We start from the raw sequence: 22,838 nt of genomic DNA, 5'->3' as shown, positions 1-22,838 counted from the left end.
ACAACAATAAGGTTTTGGCTTATTTTTCCCCAGATTAGGTTCCATTATTGTTATTTTACTGAGACATTAATCATTGCTAACTAAACAGTTTTCCTTTATTCAATAAATACTACAGAGACTCCGGTTACATTTGTTTGTCATTCTGTGTAGTTACATTTAATCAAACTATAAAGTTCCTGGTTCTGTTACTCATGTTCAAGAATTTTTGCCTCAGTTCTCTTCTCTGTTTGCTAAATGTTGTAGTAGAAGCATTGTGGATTTCCAGTGGCTTTGCAGGGATTTTTTGCATGGGGAAAAAAGAAGACTGAATTCCCTTGAATCTCCCTTCTCTAATTCAAAGTAGGAGCAGTTTTACATATTTTCAGCTGTAGCACTGATTCTCTACCTTGTGATATCAATGTTGCAAGACTCTCTTCATTTGGTTCATTTTATCTTTTAAAAGTGATTTTTAGTTATAGAAATACTGGACTGAATATCCCAAAAAGTCCTCTTCTCATACAAGCAGTCCTCACAGCAATATTAAATCAGATCCTTTAATCTGATAAGTGCGTCTTTGTTTATTTTTGTTTTGTTTCGTTGATCTGGCAACTGAATGTCTTTATCCTCAGAACAGAACACAGGCAAGTTAAGCTCTATCACTCATAGTGATATCATTTTTTATGCAACAATAGACTTTAAAGTCCAAGGCACAAGATGCAGTCTAAACAAGACAACATAAACAGGGAGCTCTGGGAGCAGAGAGAACAGAGTAAGGGTGGATTTAAAAAAAAATCTTGAGAGTCTTTAGGATTAGAGTGCTGCAATGGATTGATGGACTAGAATAAAAAATGGAAGGAAAAAAACATTGAGATGATTGTGGCAGAAGTGAATGCCAGGAGGCATCACGGCTGGCATCACCGGTGTAGCGAATAGGGTAGAGGATGTTGTCTTGGTCCTGTTCAAGAGCCATTTAACCTTTGATCTCTTTTTTTCTAAGACTGCAGACAGGTGTCAATTAAGTAGATTTTTTTTTTCTTACAATCTATTCTACTGGTCTTTCTGGTCTTTTCTCTAATGTGCTTGTTCTCTTCAGTTCTATGTTCTTAGGTCATGCTTTATATTTTGCCAGCAGAGCAATTTTTAAAAGGAAGATAGAGCAGTCTCCATGGAATGTCCCATAACATTTTATTTAAACACAACACTTTTATCTCTACCATGTTAGGCCTGGCCTACTGTGATAAGCATTGTTTAATTATGTGCTTTCTAGAGTGACTCTGAGGTTGAACTAAGTAGTTTGGAAAACAAAGTTTGAGTTAATTGCTGAGGTAGTTGATGTGAAAGACACAAATATTTGTAATATTGAATACCATATATCATATTTACATGACACCGACAACGACTATTTATTTGGGTGAGTATTGCTTTGGCTTCTGAGCCATCAAGATGCATTTTGGCTTCTGGAATTAATTGTCATTGGTAAATAGATGAATGGAGAACCTTAAGATATTCATTCCTACTTTACTTTTCTCTTAATATGTGTATACTTATTGATCACTTTGAACAGAGATTCATTTGTACCACAATCAGTTGATCCATGTGCATTGCCATTGCTGAATCCATCAGAACAACCATGTGCTAACACTATGCAGTTGTAACCATTCAGTGTGCACATGTTGCCTTCCTCATCATCTTTGTCCTAGTCTTGCACTTGACCACATCCACCACTCCAATCTCCTTCTCCTGGCCCCCTAGCTCTGTTCCTCATTGTGACATTAAACGGAGAGCTGCCCTGTGGGGCAACCAGAGATTTCCCAAGTTTATGCCAGCTTTGTACCACATATTCTCTGACTCAGGAGTGTAGTGGGTGTCAGAGATATGAGAATTCATAGATAAGATACATCTTGTCTCATATATCTAACCTAAACCATTTTATTTCTTTATTTATTTTATTGCAGAGGCCTATCATGAGAATTGGTTTAGCTTATTAGAGTGCTATAATTTTTGAAGTTATCATATTTTATTCTAAGATGGACTTGGGGCTTATTTGCCAGGGACTTCCTTCATTTGTTGTATGCCACAAAAACAAGATTTTTTAAAATATTGATTAAAAACTTAAGTGGGAGGGAGTTCACTTAAAGGGAAAGAGATGGGTGGGGGAAAGAATTAAAATATTTTAACCTATTAGTAAACCTTCATTTAACTCTCATGTTCTCTCCTTCTCTATTCTGCAGCGAATTGTTATTGTTTGGCAGTCTGTCAGAAGGATATCAGATGTCCATGCTGGGAGACAGTTTGGGGTTATAGATTACAAGTCCTTAGATTCTGTTCTAAAAAAGGACAAAAGGCCAAATTTTCTATCCATGCAAATGAGCAAAACTCCATTGAAGTCAATGGAACTGAAACCACTTATACAACAGAAACTTTGGCCCAAATGCTTACAAAAGGGGGTGTGGGTGGGAGTCTAAAGAAATAGAAAAGATAGGTAAATGCAGCTTCTGTTTCTGGGTTGATGTTCAGTTGCTGAAAAACACACAGGTACAGCGAACTGCTGTACTTTAAGCTTGCTCAAATTTTCACAACAAAGTCTTTTAAGAGTAGGTTTCTCCTAGATGGTTAAGCATCACTCTTATTGGAAAACAAAAACAAAAAAAAATGGAAAAGAAGTAGGAATAATAAGGCGGTGTGGAATCTGACATGTTTGGGTAGGGAATAGCAGAACATTAGATTCACATGTCAGGAATTATTTAAAATATAGCCCGGAAAGTGGTGATTTCATTAGTTCCTTGTCATCATTTAATCAAAGGACTGCAAGGGGCCTTAAGAGGTCTTCTAGTCCAGATCCTTGCACTCAAGGCAGGACTAAATATTATCTGGACTATCCCTGACAGGTATTTGTCTAACCTGCTCTTAAAATCCTCCAATGATGGAGATTCCACAACCTCCCTAGGCAAGTTATTCCAGTGCTTAACCATCCTGACAGCTAGGAAGTTTTTCCTGATGTCCAACCTAAACCATCCTTGCTGCAATTTAAACCCATTGCCTCTTGTCCTATCCTCAGAGATTAGCAAAAACAATTTTTCTTTCTCCTCCTTGTAGCAACCTTTTATGTACTTGAAAACTATTATTGTGAGCCCCCCTCCCACCCACAGTCATCTCCTCTCCAGACTAAACAAACTTAATTCTTTCAGTCTTTCCTCATAGGTCGTGTTTCCTAGACTTTTAATCATTTTTATTGCTCTTCTCTGGACTTTCTCGAATGTGTCCACATATTTCCTGAAATGTGGCATCCATAACCAGACACAAAACTTTAGTTGAGGCCTCATCAGCATGGAATAGAGCAGAAGAATTACTTCTCATGTCTTGCTTAGCACACTCCTGTTAATACATCCCAGAACGACGTTTCCTTTTTTGTTTTTTTGCAACAGTGTTACACTGTTGACTCATATTTAGCTTGTGATCTGCTATGACCCCTAGATCCCTTTCCTCAGTACTCTATCCTAGACAGTTATTTCCCATTATGTATGTCTGCAACTGATTGTTCCTTCTTAGGTGAAATACTTTGCATTTGTCCTTATTGAATTTCATCCTATTTACTTCAGACCATTTCTCCAGTTTGCCCAGATTGGTTTGAATTTTAATCCTATCCTCCAAAGCACTTGCAACCCCTCCCAGCTTGGTATTGTCCACAAACTTTATAAGTATACTCTCCATGCCATTATCTAAATCATCGATGAAGATATTGAACAGAACAAGACCCAGAACTGATCCCTGAGGGACACCATTTGATATATCATTCCATCTTGATTATGAACTACTGATAATACTCTCTGGGAATGGTTTTCCAAACAGTTATGCACTCACCTTATAGTAGCTCCATCTGGGTTTTATTTCCCTAGTTTGTTTATGAGAAGGTCAAGTGAGACAGTGTCAAAAGCCTTATTAAAGTCAAGATAGATCACATCTACCACGCCCACCACACCATCCACAGGGCTTTTACCCTGTCAAATAAAGCTATTAAGTTGGTTTCATGTGATATGTTCTTGACAAATCCATGCTGACTTTTATTTATCCCCTTATTATCTTCTACGTGTTTGCAAATTGATTGCTTAATTATTTGCTCCATTATCTTTCGAGGTACTGAAATTAAGCTGACTGGTCTATAATTCCCTGTATTGTCTATTTCCCTTAGAGATCGGTGCTATATTTGTCCAGGCCTCTGGAATCTCTCCTGTCTTCCATGACCTTTCAAAGATAAATGCCAATGGCTCAGATATTGCCTAGGTTAACTCCTTGAGTATTTTAAGATGTATTTCTTCTCGCCCTGGCAACTTGAAGATTACTTACTTGTCTAAGTACTTTTTAACTTTTTCTTTCCCTATTTTAGTCTCAGATCCTGCCTCATTTGCACTGGTGTTCACTATGTTAGATGTCCAATCACTACTAATCTTTTTGGTAAAAACTGCCATTTCCATTTTAACATTTTCTGCTATTGTTTTTCCCACCTCATTGAGTAATGACCAACCCTGTTGTTGGTCTTCCTCTTGCTTCTAATGTGTTTGTAGAAGTTTTCTTGTTACCCTTTATGTCTCTAGCTAGTTTAATCTCATTCTGTGCATTGGCCTTTCTAATTTTATCCCTATATGCTTTTGTTTTTTGCTTATATTCATCCTTCATAATTTGAACTAGTTTCCACTTTTTGTAGGACTCTTTTGAGTTTCAGAACGTTGAAGATCTCCTGGTTAAGCCTGGGTGTTCTCTTGCTATACTTCCTTTCTTTCCTACCCAGTGGGATAGTTTGTTCTTGTGCCCTTAATAATGTCTTCTTGAAAAACAGCCACCCCTCTTGAACTGTTTTTCCATGTAGATTTGCTTCCCATGGGATGTTACCTACCAATTCCCTGAGTTTGCTAAAATCTGCTTTCTTGAAAGTCATTACCTTTATAGTGCTGTTTTCCCTCCCACTATTCCTTAGAATTGTGAACTCTTATCATTTCATTATCACTTTCACCCAAGCTGACTTCCACTTTCATATTCTCCAATAGTTCCTCCCTATTTGTCAAAATCAAATCTAGAACAGCCTCTCCCCTTGTAGCTTTCTCTCCTTTCTGAAATAAAAACATGGTCTCCAGTACACTCTAAGAACTTTTTTTGTATTAATCTGTGCCCTGCTGTGTTATTTTCCCAACAGATGTGTGGTTAGTTGAAGTTCCCCATCACCACCATCATCATACTTTGGATGATTTCTGTTGTTTAAAAAAAGCCTCATCCACCTCTTCTTCCTGGTTGACACCACCCTTTTTTTTTATCCCGTTTATACTTACTCGGAGACTTTCAACAAGTTTTTTTTCCTATTTCCATCTCAACCTCCATCCAAGTGTATACATTTTTAATATATAAGGCAACACCTTCTTTCTTTCGTCCCTGCCTGAGCAAGTTGTACCCTTCTATTAAAAAAAGATCAGTTCATATCATTTTTTTTCAAATCCATTCTGGTGTTTTTCCAACAAGTTTATATAAGAAGTTTACTCAAAGGATGGAGATTCCACACCTCCCTAGGTAACCCATTTCAGTGCTTCACCACCCTCCTAGTGAAATAATGCTTCTAATATCCAACCTACACCTCCCCTACTGCAACTTGAGACCATTGCTTCTTGTTCTGTCATCTGCCACCACTGAGAACAGCCTAGCTCCATCCTCTTTGGAACCCAACCTTCAGATAGTTGAAGGCTGCTATCAAATCCTCCCTCACCCTTCTTTCCTGCAGACTAAATAATCCCAGTTCCCTCAGCCTCTACTCATAGGTCATGTGCCCCAACCCCCGAATCATTTTTGTTGCCCTCCGCTGGACTGTCACCAGTTTGTCCATATCCTTTCTGTGGTGGAGGGGCAAAAATTGAATGCAGTACTTCAGATGTGGCCTCACCAGTGCTGAATAGAGGGAAATAATCACTTCCTGCGATCTCTTACAAATGCTCCTACTAATGCAGCTCAATATGTTGTTATCCTTCTTGGCAACAAGGGCACACTGTTGACTCATATCCAGCTTTTTGTCCACTACAGAACTGCCGCTTAGCCAGTCTGTCCCTAGCCTGTAGCAGTGCATGGGATTCTTCAATTCTAAGTGCAGGACTCTGAACTTGTCCTGTTGAACCTCATCAGTTTTCTTTTAGCCCAATCCTCCAGTTTGTCTAGGTCACTCTGGACCCTATCCCTAGTCTCCAGCATATTTACCTCCCCTGCAAGCTTAGTGTCATCTGCTAACTTGCTGAGGGTGCAATCCATCCCATCAACCAGATCATAAATGAAGATGTTGAACAAAACCGGCCCCAGGACTTACCCCTGGGGCACTCTACTTGATTCTGGCTGCCAACTAGACATTGAGCCGTTGATCACTACCTGTTGAGCGCAATGATCTAGCCAGCTTTCTATCCACCTTATACTCCATTCATCCAGTCCATACTTTTTTTTAACTTTCTGGCAAGAATACTGTGGGAGACTGTTTCAAAAGCTTTGTTAAAACCAAGATATATCATGTCCACCACTTTCCCCATACCCATAGAGTTGGTCAGGCATGACTTGCCTTTGGTGAATCCATGTTGACTGTTCTTGATCACCTTCCTCTCCTCCAAGTGCTTCAGAATGGATCCCTGATTACCTGGTCCATGATTTTTCCTGGGATTGAAGTGAGGCTGACCAGTCAGTAGTTCCCTGGATTCTCTGTCTTCCCTTTTTTAAAGATGGGCACTATATTTGCCTTGTTCCAATTGTCTGGGACCTCCCCCGATTGCCATGAGTTTTCAAAGATAATGGCCAATGCTCTGAAATCCAACTCCCTCAGGCCCCTCAGATGCATTAGGTTTGGACACATGGACTTGTGCATATCCAGCTTTTTAAGTAGTCCTTAACCCAGGAGTCAGCAACCTTTCAGAATTGCTGTGTTGAATCTTCATTTATTCACTCTGATTTAAGGTTTCGCGTGCCAGTAATACTTGTAAATGTTTTTAGAAGGTCTCTTTCTATAAGTCTATAATATATAACTAAACTATTGTTGTGTGTAAAGTAAATAAGGTTTTTAAAATGTTTAAGAAGGTTCGTTTAAAATTAAATTAAAATGCAGAGCCCCTGGACGAGTGGCCAGGACCCAGGCAGTGTGAGTGCCACTGAAAATCAGCTCACGTGCCGCCTTCAGCACCCTGCCATAGATAGCCTACCCCTGCCTTAACCTGTTCTTTCACCACTGAGGGCTGCTTACCTCCTCCCCATGCTGCCCAGTGTCGCAGTCTGGGAGCTGACCTTTTTCTGTGAAGACCAAGGCAAAAAAAGCATAAAATCTAGCTGCAACTCCAGTTCTGCTTTGGCCTTCATGAATACACTCCTGCATGCTCGAGCAATATTTTTATACTTCTCCCTAGTCACCTCTCCAAGTTTCCATTTCCCGTAAGCTTACTCTTCGTGTTTAAGCTCACTAAAGATTTCTCTGTTAAGATAAGCTGGTTGCCTGCCATATTTGCTGTTCTTTCCGTTTGTTCATTTGCCCTCAATAATGCTTCTTTAAAATACATTCAGTTCTCTTGGACAATTTTCCCCCTCATATTAGCTTCCCAGGGGATCCTGCCCATTAGTTCCCTGATGGAATCAGTCTGTTTTTGTGAAGTCCAGGGTCCATATTCAGCAGCTCTCCTTTCTTCCTTTTGTCAGGATCCTGAACTCAACCATCTCATGATCACTACTGCCTAGGTTGCCACCCACTTCTACTTCCCCTACTGATTCTTCCCTGTTTGCGAAGAGCAGGTCAGAAGGAGCACGGCCTGTATTTGGTTCCTCCAGCACTTGCACCAGGAAGTTGCCCTCAACACTGTCTAAAAACTTCCTGGATTTTCTGTGTACTGCTGTATTGCTCTCCAGCAGATGTCAGGGTGATTGAAGCCGCCCCCCCCGCATGAGAACCAGGTCCTGTATTCTGGAAACTTCTGTTAGTTGTCTGAAGAAAGCCTCATCTACCTCAATCTCCTGGCCTGGTGCTCTATAGTAGATGCCCACCACAACCTCACCCTTGTTGCTCTCACCTCTAAACTTAACCCAAAGACTCTCAATAGTCTTTTCTCCAGTTTGGAGCTTGGAGTAATCATATTGCTCTCTTACATACAGTGCATCTCCTCCATCCTTTCTCCCCCTCCTGTCCTTCCTGAACAGTTTATACCTGTCCATAACAGTGTTCAATCATGTGAGTTACCCCACCAAGTCTCTGTTATTCCAATCACATCATAGTTCTTTGACTGTGCCAGGACTTTCAATTCTTCCTGCTTGTTTCCCAGGCTGCTTGCATTCGTGTACAGGCACCTAAGATAACTAGCCAATTGCCCTACTTTCTCAGCATGAATCAGAAGGCCTTCCCTGTTGCATCCTCCTCCTTGTGTTTCCTCCTGGTATCCCACTTCTCCCCTTACTTCTAGGCTTAGGTCACCATCTTCCGGCGAACCTAGTTTAAAGCCCTCCTCACTAGGTTAGCAAGCCTGCATCTGAAGATGCTCTTCCCTCTCTTCATTAGGTGGATCCCATCTCTTTCCTAGCAATCCTTCTTCCCAAAATAACATCCCATGGTCGAAGAATCCAAAGCCCTCTCTCCAACCTCATCTGCATAACCACGCATTTACCTCCGCACTTCGACAGTCCCTACCTGGGCCTTTTCCTTCAACAGGGAGGATGGACAGAAACACGACTTGCCCCTCAAACTCCTTTATCCTTCTTCCCAGAGCCACATGGTCTGCAGTGACCCACTCAAGGTCATTCTTGGCAGTATCATTGTTGCCCACTTGGAGAAGTAGGAAGGGGTAGTGGTCCAATTGCTTGATCAGTCTCAACAGCACACTTCTCGAGTCTCCCAGTCTGGACGGCAGATGGATAACTCCATCCCCCTTAGAAGGATGTCCTCGACTGCCACCACCTGTCTCCTCCTCTTGGGAGTGGTGGTCGTGAAACCCTCATCCCTAAGACAGTGCATCCCATGCCTTATGGTCGATGAGATGTCCTTCTGATTCCTTCCCCCAGATAACTCTTCCAAACCATTCTTCAATGTAGTACCTGTGCAGATTTCAATAACCCAATATAGCTACACAGTGACTGTCTCCCCATCCGGGTCACATAAAACATTCATAGCATTATTACAGGTCAATATTCCTAAATTATTGCATAGCAGCTGCACATCCACCACACAGCTCTGAGGGCTCAACCAGAGGCCCCAAATTACAAGCTGGACTAAACATATTTGATGATAGTTGGGATTTTCCAAAGTAAAATTCCTAAAGGAAGAATGAGTGAAATGTTTTCTTTTTCTTTTTGTATGGACAAATGTTGCTTGCATCAATGTAGCTACTCTCATACTTAGAGTTAGGCACTTTGGGGCATATCATCTGTACTTGGCAAATATTTTACATTGCTTTTGGTCTCAAAAAAGTGCAGTGAAGCAAAATGGCCAGTTGCATGGGGTTTCATTAAATTCCATAAACATATATTTTTATGGGCAGTAGAAACCAGTCACTGCAGTCTCTTCCACCTACCCATGCTCTTTCCAGGCATCTCATTAAGTCAAAAGTCCCTCTTCTCCCTTATTCTTTCTTTCTCCCTCCCTGGAGATCAGCCTCATCATGCAAAAGAAAAACAAACTTGCAGTAGTTGTTCAAAGACTAGTTTAATGGTTTTCTCAGACAGAGACATCTATAGGTTGCTGCCTGGGAAAATCCTTAGGTTGCTGCTTGCTACTCCCAGCTTGCACTTTATATTCCCAGTCAGGGCAGCTGCTCACCCCTGTACAACTGGTGGTGGAGGAGTAGAGTGTATCTAGGCTGCTGGTGGGGGCAGGGAGCCTGACAGACTGTCTTCTTCCAGCTCCCTATGCTGAGCAGCGCTGTTCCCCTCCTCTGATCCTGCTGTAGGGGTGGTTGCAGAGAGTGGCATTTGGTGCAACAGGAGTTCTGGTTGAATGACCTCTCCCACATCTATCTCAGCTGCTTCTCTCCATACCTGCCCCATAAGTGGCAGAGGGTGCAAAGGCTTGGTGGAAAGGCCTCGTGTAGTTCTTGGTCCCTGTTGTCCCCCTCCTTTTCCTCCCTGTGCTATATCAGAACAAACCACAGAGTCATAATCCTTTGTAATTTTTTATATGTCAATTTTTATGCATTTGTATACTTGAGCTCAGAATTTAATAATTGGAACTCCTGGCAAGAGGATTTTCCGTTTCCTTGGAAACTGTGATTTTGAAGTTTTTTCTGTGCCTTAATCGAACAAAAATGAAATCTCCTGTGAAATGAAATTTGAGGGCATGGAAAGGAACTGATCAAAGTATTTTACAAAATGGAAAAGTTTTGTTCTGATTTTGACGTTTAAAAATTTTATTATATAATATCAAATATTTAAATATTGAAACAAAAAGTCATTTTGAAATGGCAGATCAAACGTTCCAGTCTGAAAAGGTCAAAGTGGAATATTTGACTCTCCATTCTGATTTTTTTTTAAAGGAATTTTTTTCTAAATCAACATGGTTCGCCTAAACATTTCACTTTAAACAAATCATCGTTTCCTGACAAATTTTCCATTGTAAAATTTCTGACTACCTCTACAAATAATACTGTGTAGCTGAGCCTCGAAAACATAAAGGGGTTATCATTGCTAATGGGGTTTTACAAATTTCTGTACATCTGTTTCTTTAAAAATGTATTTTAATGCATGTACAGTACAGCAGGAAACGGTGGTGCCCAACTACTCTAAGATTCTTAGCTCTCTTATTGTTTTATTATACACTGGACACCTTTATAAAAAAGTCTTTATGCCCATGTTGATCATCACACACACACACATACAGCATACAGTATATATAGCTTTGTAAGCAACATACAAAGGAAAATGTGATTTTAAAAAAAATTTAAAAATTACGATTTTCAAATTTGTTCACATTTGAACTAAATGAAAAAGCTTGTTCCTAATTTGTGTGGCAATATAAAGTTTAAGTTCTTATTTCTTTTCTTGAAATACAAGGTTTTTTTGTTTTAAGAGATAGTGTACCTTAGAAATGCATCTACTTATAGGTAGGCTGTAGTGGTTTTGTGAGATTTTTGTGTAACTAATACAGGGAATAGATGAAAGCTAGTTAGATTTTTTTTTCCATTTAGCAATAATGGTTTCAAATACTCTTCCTGATGAGAAAAAAGCTAACAGTTATTTCAGAGTTCCTATTCACAGCGGTAATTGTTAAGCAATCAGCTACTAGCAGATATTCATTTTCTAACAATTTCCACATAAATTGTTTTGAAATGGTCTAAATTGGGTTATATCAATATGCATTATATGAATTGTTTTGCATGTTATAGCATTGGTCAGCGTTGCTTAAATCAGTTGGTGTCTTTTTATGAGACTGATTTATGATGAGATGACAAGGGCTGAAATTTGCATTGTAGTAATTTGATCGCCTGCTGGTTCTTGCTGAAAATGACAGACAGAAATATTCACTAAAAAATGGCTGAAATGAATGCATGAATGTCCTTTGTCATCAGCCTACTATTGTATATTTGCCCTTTCTTAGCAGACAGTGAATGCAAGTTTTGGTCAGTGTGTCCTAAACCACAAGTTAAATAACATTTGTAGATATACGGAATACATACCAGTGTAAGATGATGTCATTTACTGTACATATCAGATAGTTTGATCAAATATTTATAATTTATATCAAAAATCTCCTAAAAAGCTATTAACAGAACAGATCAAACAAGAAATAAAAATATCCAAGTAAACTCCTTTACCTGTTTATGTATGTTTCTTTTCCACAATTACTTTAGATTTTTTTCAGAGGCAAGCAATTGTAATCCATCTGCTTCTCTTGAGAAGAAAATCTATATTCAGGATCTGCAATGTAATTGTAATGTCCTTAGCAACAGATTGTTGTCATTGTCACAAACTCAGAATTTGGCTTTACATTTAAGCAGGAGGAGAGGGTATTATTGAGTTTTCACACAAGAAAGTAAAATAAAATGAATTATAAGGAAGTTAACAAATAATTCTCCTTTCAATTATTTCTTCCAAAGTTTTAATATCGCTTAATGTCTCTTTAATATATGTCAGGAATTAGATACTCCGATTGTAGCAGGATACAGTTATGTTTCAAATACATCTGATTACTAAGTTTGTTTTCCAACAGAAAATACAATCTGATTTGACAAGCCATGAGATCAGTTTGGAAGAAATGAAAAAACGAAGCCAGGGTAAGGATGCTGCCAAAAGAGTTTTCTCCCAAATTGATGTTGCACAGGTATGTAACCTCCATTTCCTCCTGTCCTTCCTGTACACAACACTGTTATATGTTGAAATATTCTTGATGATTTATATTTATGTGTATGTGGTGTTTCAGTTGTTCCTTGAAACTTTGAACTATTATGTAACAGTGGTTAGCTTAACAAATCACAGAATCAGATAACAAATCTCCTGCTATATTTTATTAGTGTTGTTTTTTTTATTGCTGCCTGCTGCAATGTATGGCAAAAATGGTCAACAATTGTAGCATATCTAATGCTGAACATATCAAAATTGTAATCAATTCAGTAGACCCATTATGAAGTAGATCTTTTGAGTGTAATAATAGCATAAAAAGTAACACCATAAAAGATGTATTGGGTATATCATCATTTGAGATATATTAAGATATTTATATTAAAAATAGGCCAGTTGGCAAGTGTATGGGACTCCAATTTAGGTACAAAAGCATGATTTTAATAAGTATCCTGTGTACTGTAAATATTTTTGGAAAACTCTTTGCAAGATATGTATCCTCATTTACAGTTTCCATATTTTAAGTACTTGCCAGATGTAAGTGGTATGAGTGGAGTGCCAAAGTCCAGCCTGAGCAATTGATTGCTGATTAAAAGTGATAACTAACGTGTTATTCCAAATCACTTAATAAACAAAGGGACACATGTTAGATATGAGGGCTGGCTTAATTACATTTAGAAGGAAGAAAATTCCATTTTCTGTTTTATGCCTCCCCAAATGGTCTTTAAAATATTCCTGGCCCTATCATCCTCTTTATTATTAATACCAAAAGTTGAATAGACTGAACTTCCATGGTGCTGTGAAATAAATACATTGATACTCATGTTAAAATACATCACTGATCGTAGGGAAAGCTTAACACCATGATTTAACAGGAAAGAGCAAGAGTTTGATCTTGCGGTTAAGGCACAGGACAGTGAGCAAGGTTATCTGTTTTTTTCCCCAGCTCTACCAAAGTCTTCTTTAATATTTGTCACGATTTTCCAGTCTCCAAAATGGGAATGAGAATACTTCTCTAGCTCACAGACCTGCTGAGAGGATGAATAGATTAATATTTGGGTGTAATGTTTGGTACTGAGGTGCACAGAAAAATCTAGTAATAAAATGTTAAAAGTTATTTATTTTGAAAAACATGTTTGATGCTATTTAATATCTCCTCTTCCTTATGGGATCTATTCATTCCTTGATGAATATATGTAACTATCTACATATCTCCTGTTAACTCTTTCCCTGCTGGTCTCCATGGCAACTCTGATACTGCCAGCATTCCATCAATGAAAAGTTGGTTTCAAAAGGATCCGTACATAGATCCTTGTACATTCAACAACATAGCTGATGAACACTTCTGGGCTTAACTGGGCAAGTTAGGCAAAACTAACCCTTATAGAGGTGTGTATGTATTGGGAAAAGACTATCTTCACTGAAACAGGAGGAGATGAACAGCTGGGGAGATTATCTGGTTACTGAGATTTTTAGGCCTTAATGTTTTTGCAGTTGTTTGATACATATGCCATTAATTTCTTTTTCTACATGTGATAGAGTTGATTCCTTAACACCCTTTTGTCCTGATAAGAGGTCGTCAAAAGGTGTCTAAATGATCATGCACATTACTATAGGTTTTGTCAATCTGAATTGACTCATTTAGATAACATGCAGTTACTTAAATCTGAACCAAAATTGGTTAATTTACATAATTGTAGAGGTTTTTTTTGTGTATACATAAAATGAATCACTATCACAGTTTTACTGAAAACTAAACACATACTTAAACTAACAAGTTGCCTGATTTTTTACTTTGTTACTCCAGTTTTAAGACCGTGCAAATCTACTGATGTCAAATTGAGTTATACTGACTTAAAACTGGAGTACCACAGTGATGAATCAGACAGAAAAACATGTCTTTACTTTTTTCTCAAAAAGCAGATATTTATAGATAAATACTTTACAAGTTTATTTTTTGCTCTAAGAAAAATTCCTTATATGCATTACCTACTCAATATGGTGGTGATATTCATTGAAATATCTAGACAAAATAAATAGTGGCTGTAAAAAAGATATAATTGTATTTAAAGTGGTGGAACTGCTACTCCCTTGCCAAACTTCTTTTTTTTGTATTAATGTATCTTGGGAGCTATGTTCTGAGCCTGAGAGAAGGAAGGGGGAAAGGAGGTTTAGCTAAAACAATAATCTTATTCTGTCATGGTATCTAATGAACCATTTACTCCTAGTAGGTTAGAAATATTTTGAGGGATTGAAAATCGGTCCCATGTCCTTTATTAGAAAATGCTATTGCTGGGAATTCAGTAGTAGATGATTTCCTCAAAGCAGTTATACAGCGGACAAAAGGAAATCTTCCTATTTTTTTGTAGTTGTTGTTGTTGCTTATCATAGAATCGTGGGACTGGAAGGGACCTGAAGAGATCATCTGGTCCAGTACCCTGCACTCACAGCAGAACTAAGTATTATATATACTATCCCTGACAGGTGTTTGTCAAACCTCCTCTTAAAAATCCCCAATGATGGAGATTCCACAACCTCCCTAGGCAATTTATTCCAGTGGTTTACTATCCTGTCAAGAAGTTTTTTCCGTGTCCAATCTAAACTACCCCTGCTGCAATTTAAGCCCATTGTTTCTTGTTTTATCCTCAGAGATTAAGGAGAACAATTTTCCTCCCTCCTCCTTATAATAACCATATGATCTTCTGTTACTTAACACATCTTGCTCTAGAAGAAGGAAAATGCTCAGTTGACTCCCTTTCCTCACAGATCAATGAATAATACCAATTATTAATACTTCAGTGTTATTAAAATATAATAATCAGAGAATCTAAAAGTATAAATATTACAGCAAATTATTGACAAAATGGATTGTGTCCTCTTCCTTGCCTGAAACTCCACAGTTGCACTCTGTATGAAACACTTCACTATTAAGGTTACATATATATATAAATGACAACCAGTTATATTTTAGGGTATTTAGCTACCCAAAAGTTAGACCCTCTTAGACAAAAATCAGCATAATACATGGCTAAAAAATCCATATCTACCTCCACCCCCCAAAAAGGGCAAAATGTAATGGAGTACATGAATACTTCATTGTCTGAGAACAACAATAAAGAGGAAAGTTAAATTGGTGCAATGGAGACTTGACTAGCTTTTATGCAATTCATATATATTGGTGCAGACCACCTCTTGGTCATTGGTTCTAAGAAAGCCCAGGTCACTAATGACTGAGCATCATTACCATTAGTGCAGTTAACTGGTAGACAGGATTCTGGCATGGTGATTTCTGGGAGAAGCTTGCACTGTACCTAGCTGTGCTGTTACTTGTTCTATGTATACACAGAATGATTCAAGTACCTTACTACTTTTATTTATGGAAAAAAAATAAACTTGTTATGGAGATTTGTAATTAGACACAGTAATAATTCACAAAGAAAAATAGCATGTAAAAATGGAGAAAATAGAAATATCATATATGCCACAGGAATAACCACTTGAAATTTTCCTCTGCTTACCTATGGGTTTTGTTTGTTTCTTAAATCTACTTTAATTTAATGTGCAGGAAGTCAATCTAGATGATCACAATGGTCCCTTCTACCCTTAAAGTCTCTGATTATATGAGAATTGAATCCCAGAGCCTGTGCCAAGCCTATGTACAGAGCACAAGCTTCATGCAGGGCTTTTCTACAGCAACAAGAGGAAGGATTATCTCCCAATACCTATAAATTGTATATCATGGAAGTGAGCTGCATTTCTGGTGGTTTATATTTGGTGTGATTCCCTTTGCAAGGAAAATGGGTACTGGAGCCATTCCCAACCCCCCTTAAGAAACATTGAGCTTTCACCATCTGCTCTGCACTGGGAGTATAGATCCTTACAAAGGCACCTTCTACCCATTCCCTTCTTTCCCATGCAACAGAATATCACCAATTCTGTTGCATCTAGTTGCCCTTTGCAAGTGAGAAGGGAAGGATTTTCTTCCTGGTATAGAAACAAAGACTTGTGTTAGCTGAGATCTAGTTGCACCTCAGAACATTTGATTCTTCAAGAAATCATGAGAAAACATACTGATTGGTAACCCATTCTGAGAATGTCTACATTTTTTCCTCCCATTTTAACACTGACCCATATTGACTTTTCAGAAAAAACTACAAGATGTCTCTATGAAGTTCCGCTTGTTCCAGAAGCCAGCCAATTTTGAGCAGCGTCTACAGGAATGTAAAAGAATTTTAGATGAAGTAAAATTGCAGGTGCCCAAGTTGGAGATGAAGAGCGTAGAGCAGGAGATAGTGCAGTCACAATTGGATCATTGCATGGTATGTATGAACAGTCTAGTGATTTTTTTCAGATAATTTCCTGTCTATTCACATGTCAAGTAATATATATAGGTGAGATTTTTCAAAAATGCCTAAGAGATTTAGGAGCACCAATCCCATTGATATTCAGGGGAATTTGTGAAAATCCCACCCCATATGTTTATTTTCTATTTCTCTCTTTCTTGAAAATCAAGGACTCATCAATTTTAAGTTGTCTTGGATACTACACATGTGCCTGAGTCACTCTGCCGCTTTTTAAAGTTTTAAAATCACATTTTCTCTATATTTTTAAATGTGTTTTGAACACTACAAAAAAGCAGGGGAAACTGATTATATGGTTGAAATGTTGAAACTGGCTCCCATTCTGTGGGAAATTTTTGTATTTTTAATTTGTTTTCATACTAAACTGGGACAATCATCATTTGATGATTATCTGTTCTGTTCATTCCCTCTGAAGCACCTGGCATTAGCCACTGTCAGAAAACAGGATACTGGGCTAGATGGACCTTTGGTCTGACTCAGTATGGCAACTCTTATGTTAACATAAGAACATAAGAATGGCCGTACCGGGTCAGACCAAAGGTCCATCTAGCCCAGTATCTGTCTACCGACAGTGGCCAATGCCAGGTGCCCCAGAAGGAGTGAAGTTAACAGGCAATGATCAAGTGATCTCTCTCCTGCCATCCATCTCCATGCTCTGATAAACAGAGGCTAGGGATACCATTCTTTACCCTTCCTGGCTAATAGTCATTTATGGACTTAGCCACCATGAATTTATCCAGTTCCCTTTTAAACATTGTTATAGTCCCAGCCTTCACAACATCCTCAGGTAAGGAGTTCCACAAGTTGACTGTGCGCTGTGTGAAGAACTCCCTTTTATTTGGTTTAAACCTGCTGCCTATTGATTTCATTTGGTGACCCCTAGTTCTCGTATTATGGGAATAAGTAAATAACTTTTCCTTATCCACTTTCTCAACATCACTCATGATTTTATATACCTCTATCATATCCCCCTTTAGTCTCCTCTTTTCCAAGCTGAAGAGGCCTAGCCTCTTTAATCTTTCCTCATATGGGACCCTCTCCAAACCCCTAATCATTTTAGTTGCCCTTTTCTGAACCTTTTCTAGTGCTAAAATATCTTTTTTGAGGTGAGGAGACCACATCTGTACACAGTATTTGAGATGTGGGCATACCATGGATTTCTATAAGGGCAATAATATATTCTCAGTCTTTTTCTCTATCCTCTTTTTGAATGATTCCTAACATCCTGTTTGCTTTTTTGACCGCCTCTGCACACTGCGTGGACATCTCCAGAGAACTATCCACGATGACGCCAAGATCTTTTTCCTGATTCATTGTAGCTAAATTAGCCCCCATCATATTGTATGTATAGTTGGGGTTATTTTTTCCAATATGCATCACTTTACATTTATCCACATTAAATTTCATTTGCCATTTTGTTGCCCAATCACTTAGTTTTGTGAGATCATTTTGAAGTTCTTCACAATCTGCTTTAGTCTTAACTATCTTGAGTAGTTTAGTATCATCTGCAAACTTTGCCACCTCACTGTTTACCCCTTTCTCCAGATCATTTATGAATAAATTGAATAGGATTGTTCCTAGGACTGACCCTTGGGGAACATCACTAGTTACCCCTCTTCATTCTGAGAATTTACCATTAATTCCTACCCTTTGTACCCTGTCTTTTAGCCAGTTCTCAATCCATGAAAGGACCTTCCCTTTTATCCCATAACAGCTTAATTTACGTAAGAGCCTTTGGTGCGGGACCTTGTCAAAGGCTTTCTGGAAATCTAAGTACACTATGTCCACCGGATCCCCCTTGTCCACATGTTTGTTGACCCCTTCAAAGAGCTCTAATAGATTAGTAAGACACGATTTCCCTTTACAGAAACCATGTTGACTATTGCTCAACAGTTTGTTTTTCTATGTGTCTGACAATTTTATTCTTAACTATTGTTTTGACTAATTTGCCCGGTACCGATGTTAGACTTACTGGGTCTGTAATTACCGGGATCACCTCTAGACCCCTTTTTAAATATTGGCGTTACATTAGCTAACTTCCAGTCAGTGGATACCGAAGCCAATTTAAAGGACAGGTTACAAACCTTAGTTAATAGTTCCGCAACTTCACATTTGAGTTCTTTCAGAATTCTTGGGTGAATGCCATCTGGTCCCGGTAACTTGTTAATGTTGAATTTATCAATTAATTCCAAAACCTCCTCTAGTGACACTTCAATCTATGACAGTTCCTCAGATTTGTCACCTACAAAAGCCAGTTCAGGTTTAGGAATCTCCCTAACATCCTCAGCCGTGAAGACTGAAGCAAAGAATCCATTTAGTTTCTCCACAATGACTTTATCGTCTTTAAGCGCACCTTTTGTATTTCGATGGTCAAGGGGCCCCACTGGTTGTTTAGCAGGCTTCCTGCTTCTGATGTACTTAAATATTTTGTTATTACCTTTGGAGTTTTTGGCTAGCCGTTCTTCAAACTCCTCTTTGGCTTTTCTTATTACACTCTTGCACTTAAGCTGGCAGTGTTTGTGCTCCTTTCTATTTGCCTCACTAGGATTTGACTTCCACTTTTTAAAGGAAGTCTTTTTATCTCTCACTGCTTCTTTTACATGGTTGTTAAGCCACGGTGGCTCTTTTTTTTAATTCTTTTACTGTGTTTCTTAATTTGGGGTATACATTGAAGTTGGGCCTCTATTATGGTGTATTTAAAAAGGGCCCATGCAACTTGCAGGGATTTCACTTTAGTCACTGTACCTTTTAACTTTTGTTTAACTAACCCCCACATTTTTGTATAGTTCCCCCTATTGAAATTAAATGCCACAGTGTTGGGCTGTTGAGGTGTTCTTCCCACCACAGGGATGTTGAATGTTATTGTATTATGGTCACTATTTCCAAGCGGTCCTGCTATAGTTACCTCTTGGACCAGCTCCTGCGCTCCACTCAGGGATTAAATCTAGGGTTGCCTCTGCCCTTGTGGGTTCCCGTACCAGCTGCTCCATAAAACCGTCATTTAAAGTATCGAGAAATTTCATCTCTGCATTTCGTCCTGCAGTGAAATGTTCCCAGTGAATGTGGGGATAATTGAAATCCCCCACTATTATTGGGTTCTTAATTTTGATAGCCTCTCCAATTTCCCTTAGCATTTCATCATCACTATTACTGTCTTGGTCAGGTGGTCAATAATAGATCCCTAATGTTATATTTTTATTAGAGCATGAAATTTCTATCCATAGTGATTCTATGGAACATGTGGATTCGCTTAAGATTTTTACTTCATTTGAATCTCCATTTTCTTTCACATATAGTGCCACTCCTCCCCCTGCATGACCTGTTCTGTCCTTCTGATATATTTTGTACCTCAGAATGATTGTGTCCCATTGATTGCTCTCAGTCCACCAGGTTTCTGTGATGCCTATTATATCAATATCCTCCTTTATCACAAGGCACTCTAATTCATCCATCTTATTATTTAGACTTCTAGCATTTGAGTACAAGCACTTTAAAAACTTGTCCTTGTTTATTTCTCTGCCCTTTTCTGATGTGCCGGATTCTTTTTTATGTGACTGTTTATCATCTGATCCGGCCCTTACATTATCCTCTTCCGTCCTTTGTTCCTGACTATAATCTGGAGATTCTCTATCATCAGACTCTCCCCTAAGAGAAGTCTGTGTCCGATCCACATGCTCCTCTGCAGCAGTCGGCTTTCCCCCATCTCCTAGTTTGAAAACTGCTCTACAACCTTTTTAATGTTTAGTGCCAGCAGCCTGGTTCCACTTTGGTTTAGGTGGAGCCCATCTCTCCTGTACAGGCTCCTCCCATCCCAAAAGTTTCCCCAGTTCCTAATGAACATAGACCCCTTCTCTCTACACCATCATCTCATCCACGCATTGAGACTCTGAAGCTCTGCCTGCCTACCTGGCCCTGCATGTGGAACTGGGAGCATTTCTGAGAATGCCACCATAGAGGTCCTGGATTTCAGTCTCTTCCCTAGCAGCTTAAATTTGGCTTCCAGGACATCTCTCCTACTCTTCCCTATGTCATTGGTATCTACATGTACCATGACCACTGGCTCCTCCCCAGCACTGCACATAAGTCTGTCTAGATGCCTCGAGAGATCTGCAACCTTCACACCAGGCAGGCAAGTCACCATACGGTTCTCCCAATCATCACAAACTGTGATGGTATCTTTCCCCAATCTGAACCTTAGAGTCCAAAAGTTGGGGTACCAGTATGAATTCCCCTAAGCTTAATTACCAGCTTAGAACTGATACACCGCCACCACCCAAAAATATATAGTGTTTTGGGGCACTCTGGTCCCCCCAAAAACCTTCCCTGGGGACCCCAAGACCCAAATTCCTTGAGTCTTACAACACAGGGGAATAAACCATTTCCCTCCTCTTCTCTTTCCCTCCAGGTGTTCCCTCCCTGGGCTCCTGGAGAGAGAGACAGATTCAAGCTTCGTGAATCTAAAACAAAGGGATTCCACCCTTCTCCCCTCCCTGTTAAGTACAAACTCAATTCCCTTGAGCCTCAACAAGGGGAAAAAATCAAACAGGTCTTAAAAAGCAAAACTTTTAATAAAAAGAAAGAAAAAAAGTAAAAGTTATCTCTTCAATTTAGATGGTAAAAGTTACAGGGACTTACAGTTTATAGACACTAGAAAGAAGCCTCCCCCCAGCAAAAAATACAATTTAAAATACTTCCAGCAAACTATACATTTGCAAATACAGAAAACAATCAAAAGGCTATAACTGCCTTCTCTACTAAATACTCACTATTCTGAATATATAAGAGACTGTTGCAGGGAGATTGGCAAGAAACCTGGTTGCACGTCTAGTCCCTTCCAGGACCCAGAGAGAACAAAGCAAAACCCAAAAAACACAAACAAAGGCTTCCCTCTACCGAGATTTGAAAGTATCTTGTTTCCTGATTGGTCCTCTGGTCAGGTGTCCGGTTCACTGTTTGTTAGCCCTTTACAGGTAAAAGAGACATTAACCCTTAACTATCTGTTTATGACACAAACCCAGCTATCTATGTTTCTAATGATCGAATCTCCCATTACTAACACCTGCCTTTTCCTAGCAACTGGAGTTCCCTCCCCCGGAGAGGTAACCTCAGTGCGAGAGGCAACCCCAGCACCATCTGGAAGGAGGGTCCCAACTATGGGAAGGTTTCCCTCTGCTCCCATTGACTGCTCTGCTTCCCTGGGTCTTTCTTCCTCCTCAAAAGCACGCAGACTGTCTGAGCGGAGGTGGGACAATTCTACAGTGTCCCAGAAAGCCTCATCAACATATCTCTCTGCCTGTCTTAGCTCCTCCAGTTCCAACACCCTGGCCTCCAAAGTCCGTACGTGGTCTCTGAGGGCCAGGAGCTCCTTGCACCGACTGCACACATACGCCGCCCGGCCACAAGGCAGGTAATCATACATGCTACACTCAGTGCAATAAACTGGATAGCCCCCACTCTGCCACTGGGCTTCTGCCTGCATTATCTCCTAGTTAATGAAAGGGTGGGTTTAAAGAAAGGGGTTTTGTAATATAGTTGGGAGTATAGGTTTTAAGGGGCCTACAGGGGAACAGGTGGGACCGACAAGGGACCCCCGCTCCCCTCCCACTCCCCTCCCACTCCCCCTCCAAACTCCCTTGCGAAACTCCCTGTTAGCAGCCTCTGGTCGCAAGCTCCCTGGTCACTTGTGCACGGCTTTATAAAGCCCTGGCCTGAGTGAATGCCCTGCCACTGATTAAGGCTCAGCCAATTACCAGAGGCTTCGAGCTTTTAAATCTTCCTTTGAAGCTCACAGTCTCTAACTGCCAGCCACAGCACACGGTCCTTCAAACAACCAACCAACCAAACAAACAAACGAACAAACAGACTGACAAACACAAGCTCAGCACATAGCAAGTAACCCCCAAACACAAACACACACACACTACAGACAGTCACTTACCCCACAGATGCTGTATTTGCTCCTCCTTCACCTGGAGAACTCCCTTGCCAAACTCCCTGTTAGCAGCCCCTGGTCGCTTGTGCGCGGCTTTATAAAGTCCTGGCCTAAGCTCACAGCCTCCAACTGCCAGCCACAGCACACGGTCCTTCAAACGACCAAAAAAAGTTGTTAAAAAGTTGAAATATAGTTTTTAAAAATCAAAATGGAAAGTTCTGAAAAAAATTGTTTTGGAAATGAAAATACAG

General features: G+C 39.5%; 1 protein-coding gene across 10 annotated transcripts in view; it reads left to right on the top strand.

The window, feature by feature from the left end:
• DMD (dystrophin) overlaps positions 1-22,838 on the top strand; it is a 1,715,077-nt gene that overhangs the window by 552,574 nt on the left and 1,139,665 nt on the right. For all 10 annotated transcript variants that reach the window (XM_030575515.1, XM_030575505.1, XM_030575489.1 and 7 more), the window contains 2 exons: positions 12,167-12,277; positions 16,440-16,613. In XM_030575515.1, coding sequence (XP_030431375.1) covers positions 12,167-12,277; positions 16,440-16,613 — 285 coding nt within the window. The remainder of the gene's footprint in view (positions 1-12,166; positions 12,278-16,439; positions 16,614-22,838) is intronic.

This window comes from Gopherus evgoodei, chromosome 1 (assembly GCF_007399415.2).
Source record: "Gopherus evgoodei ecotype Sinaloan lineage chromosome 1, rGopEvg1_v1.p, whole genome shotgun sequence".
NCBI classification, from domain to species: domain Eukaryota; kingdom Metazoa; phylum Chordata; order Testudines; family Testudinidae; genus Gopherus; species Gopherus evgoodei.
This window is presented reverse-complemented; position numbering and strand designations above follow the sequence as displayed.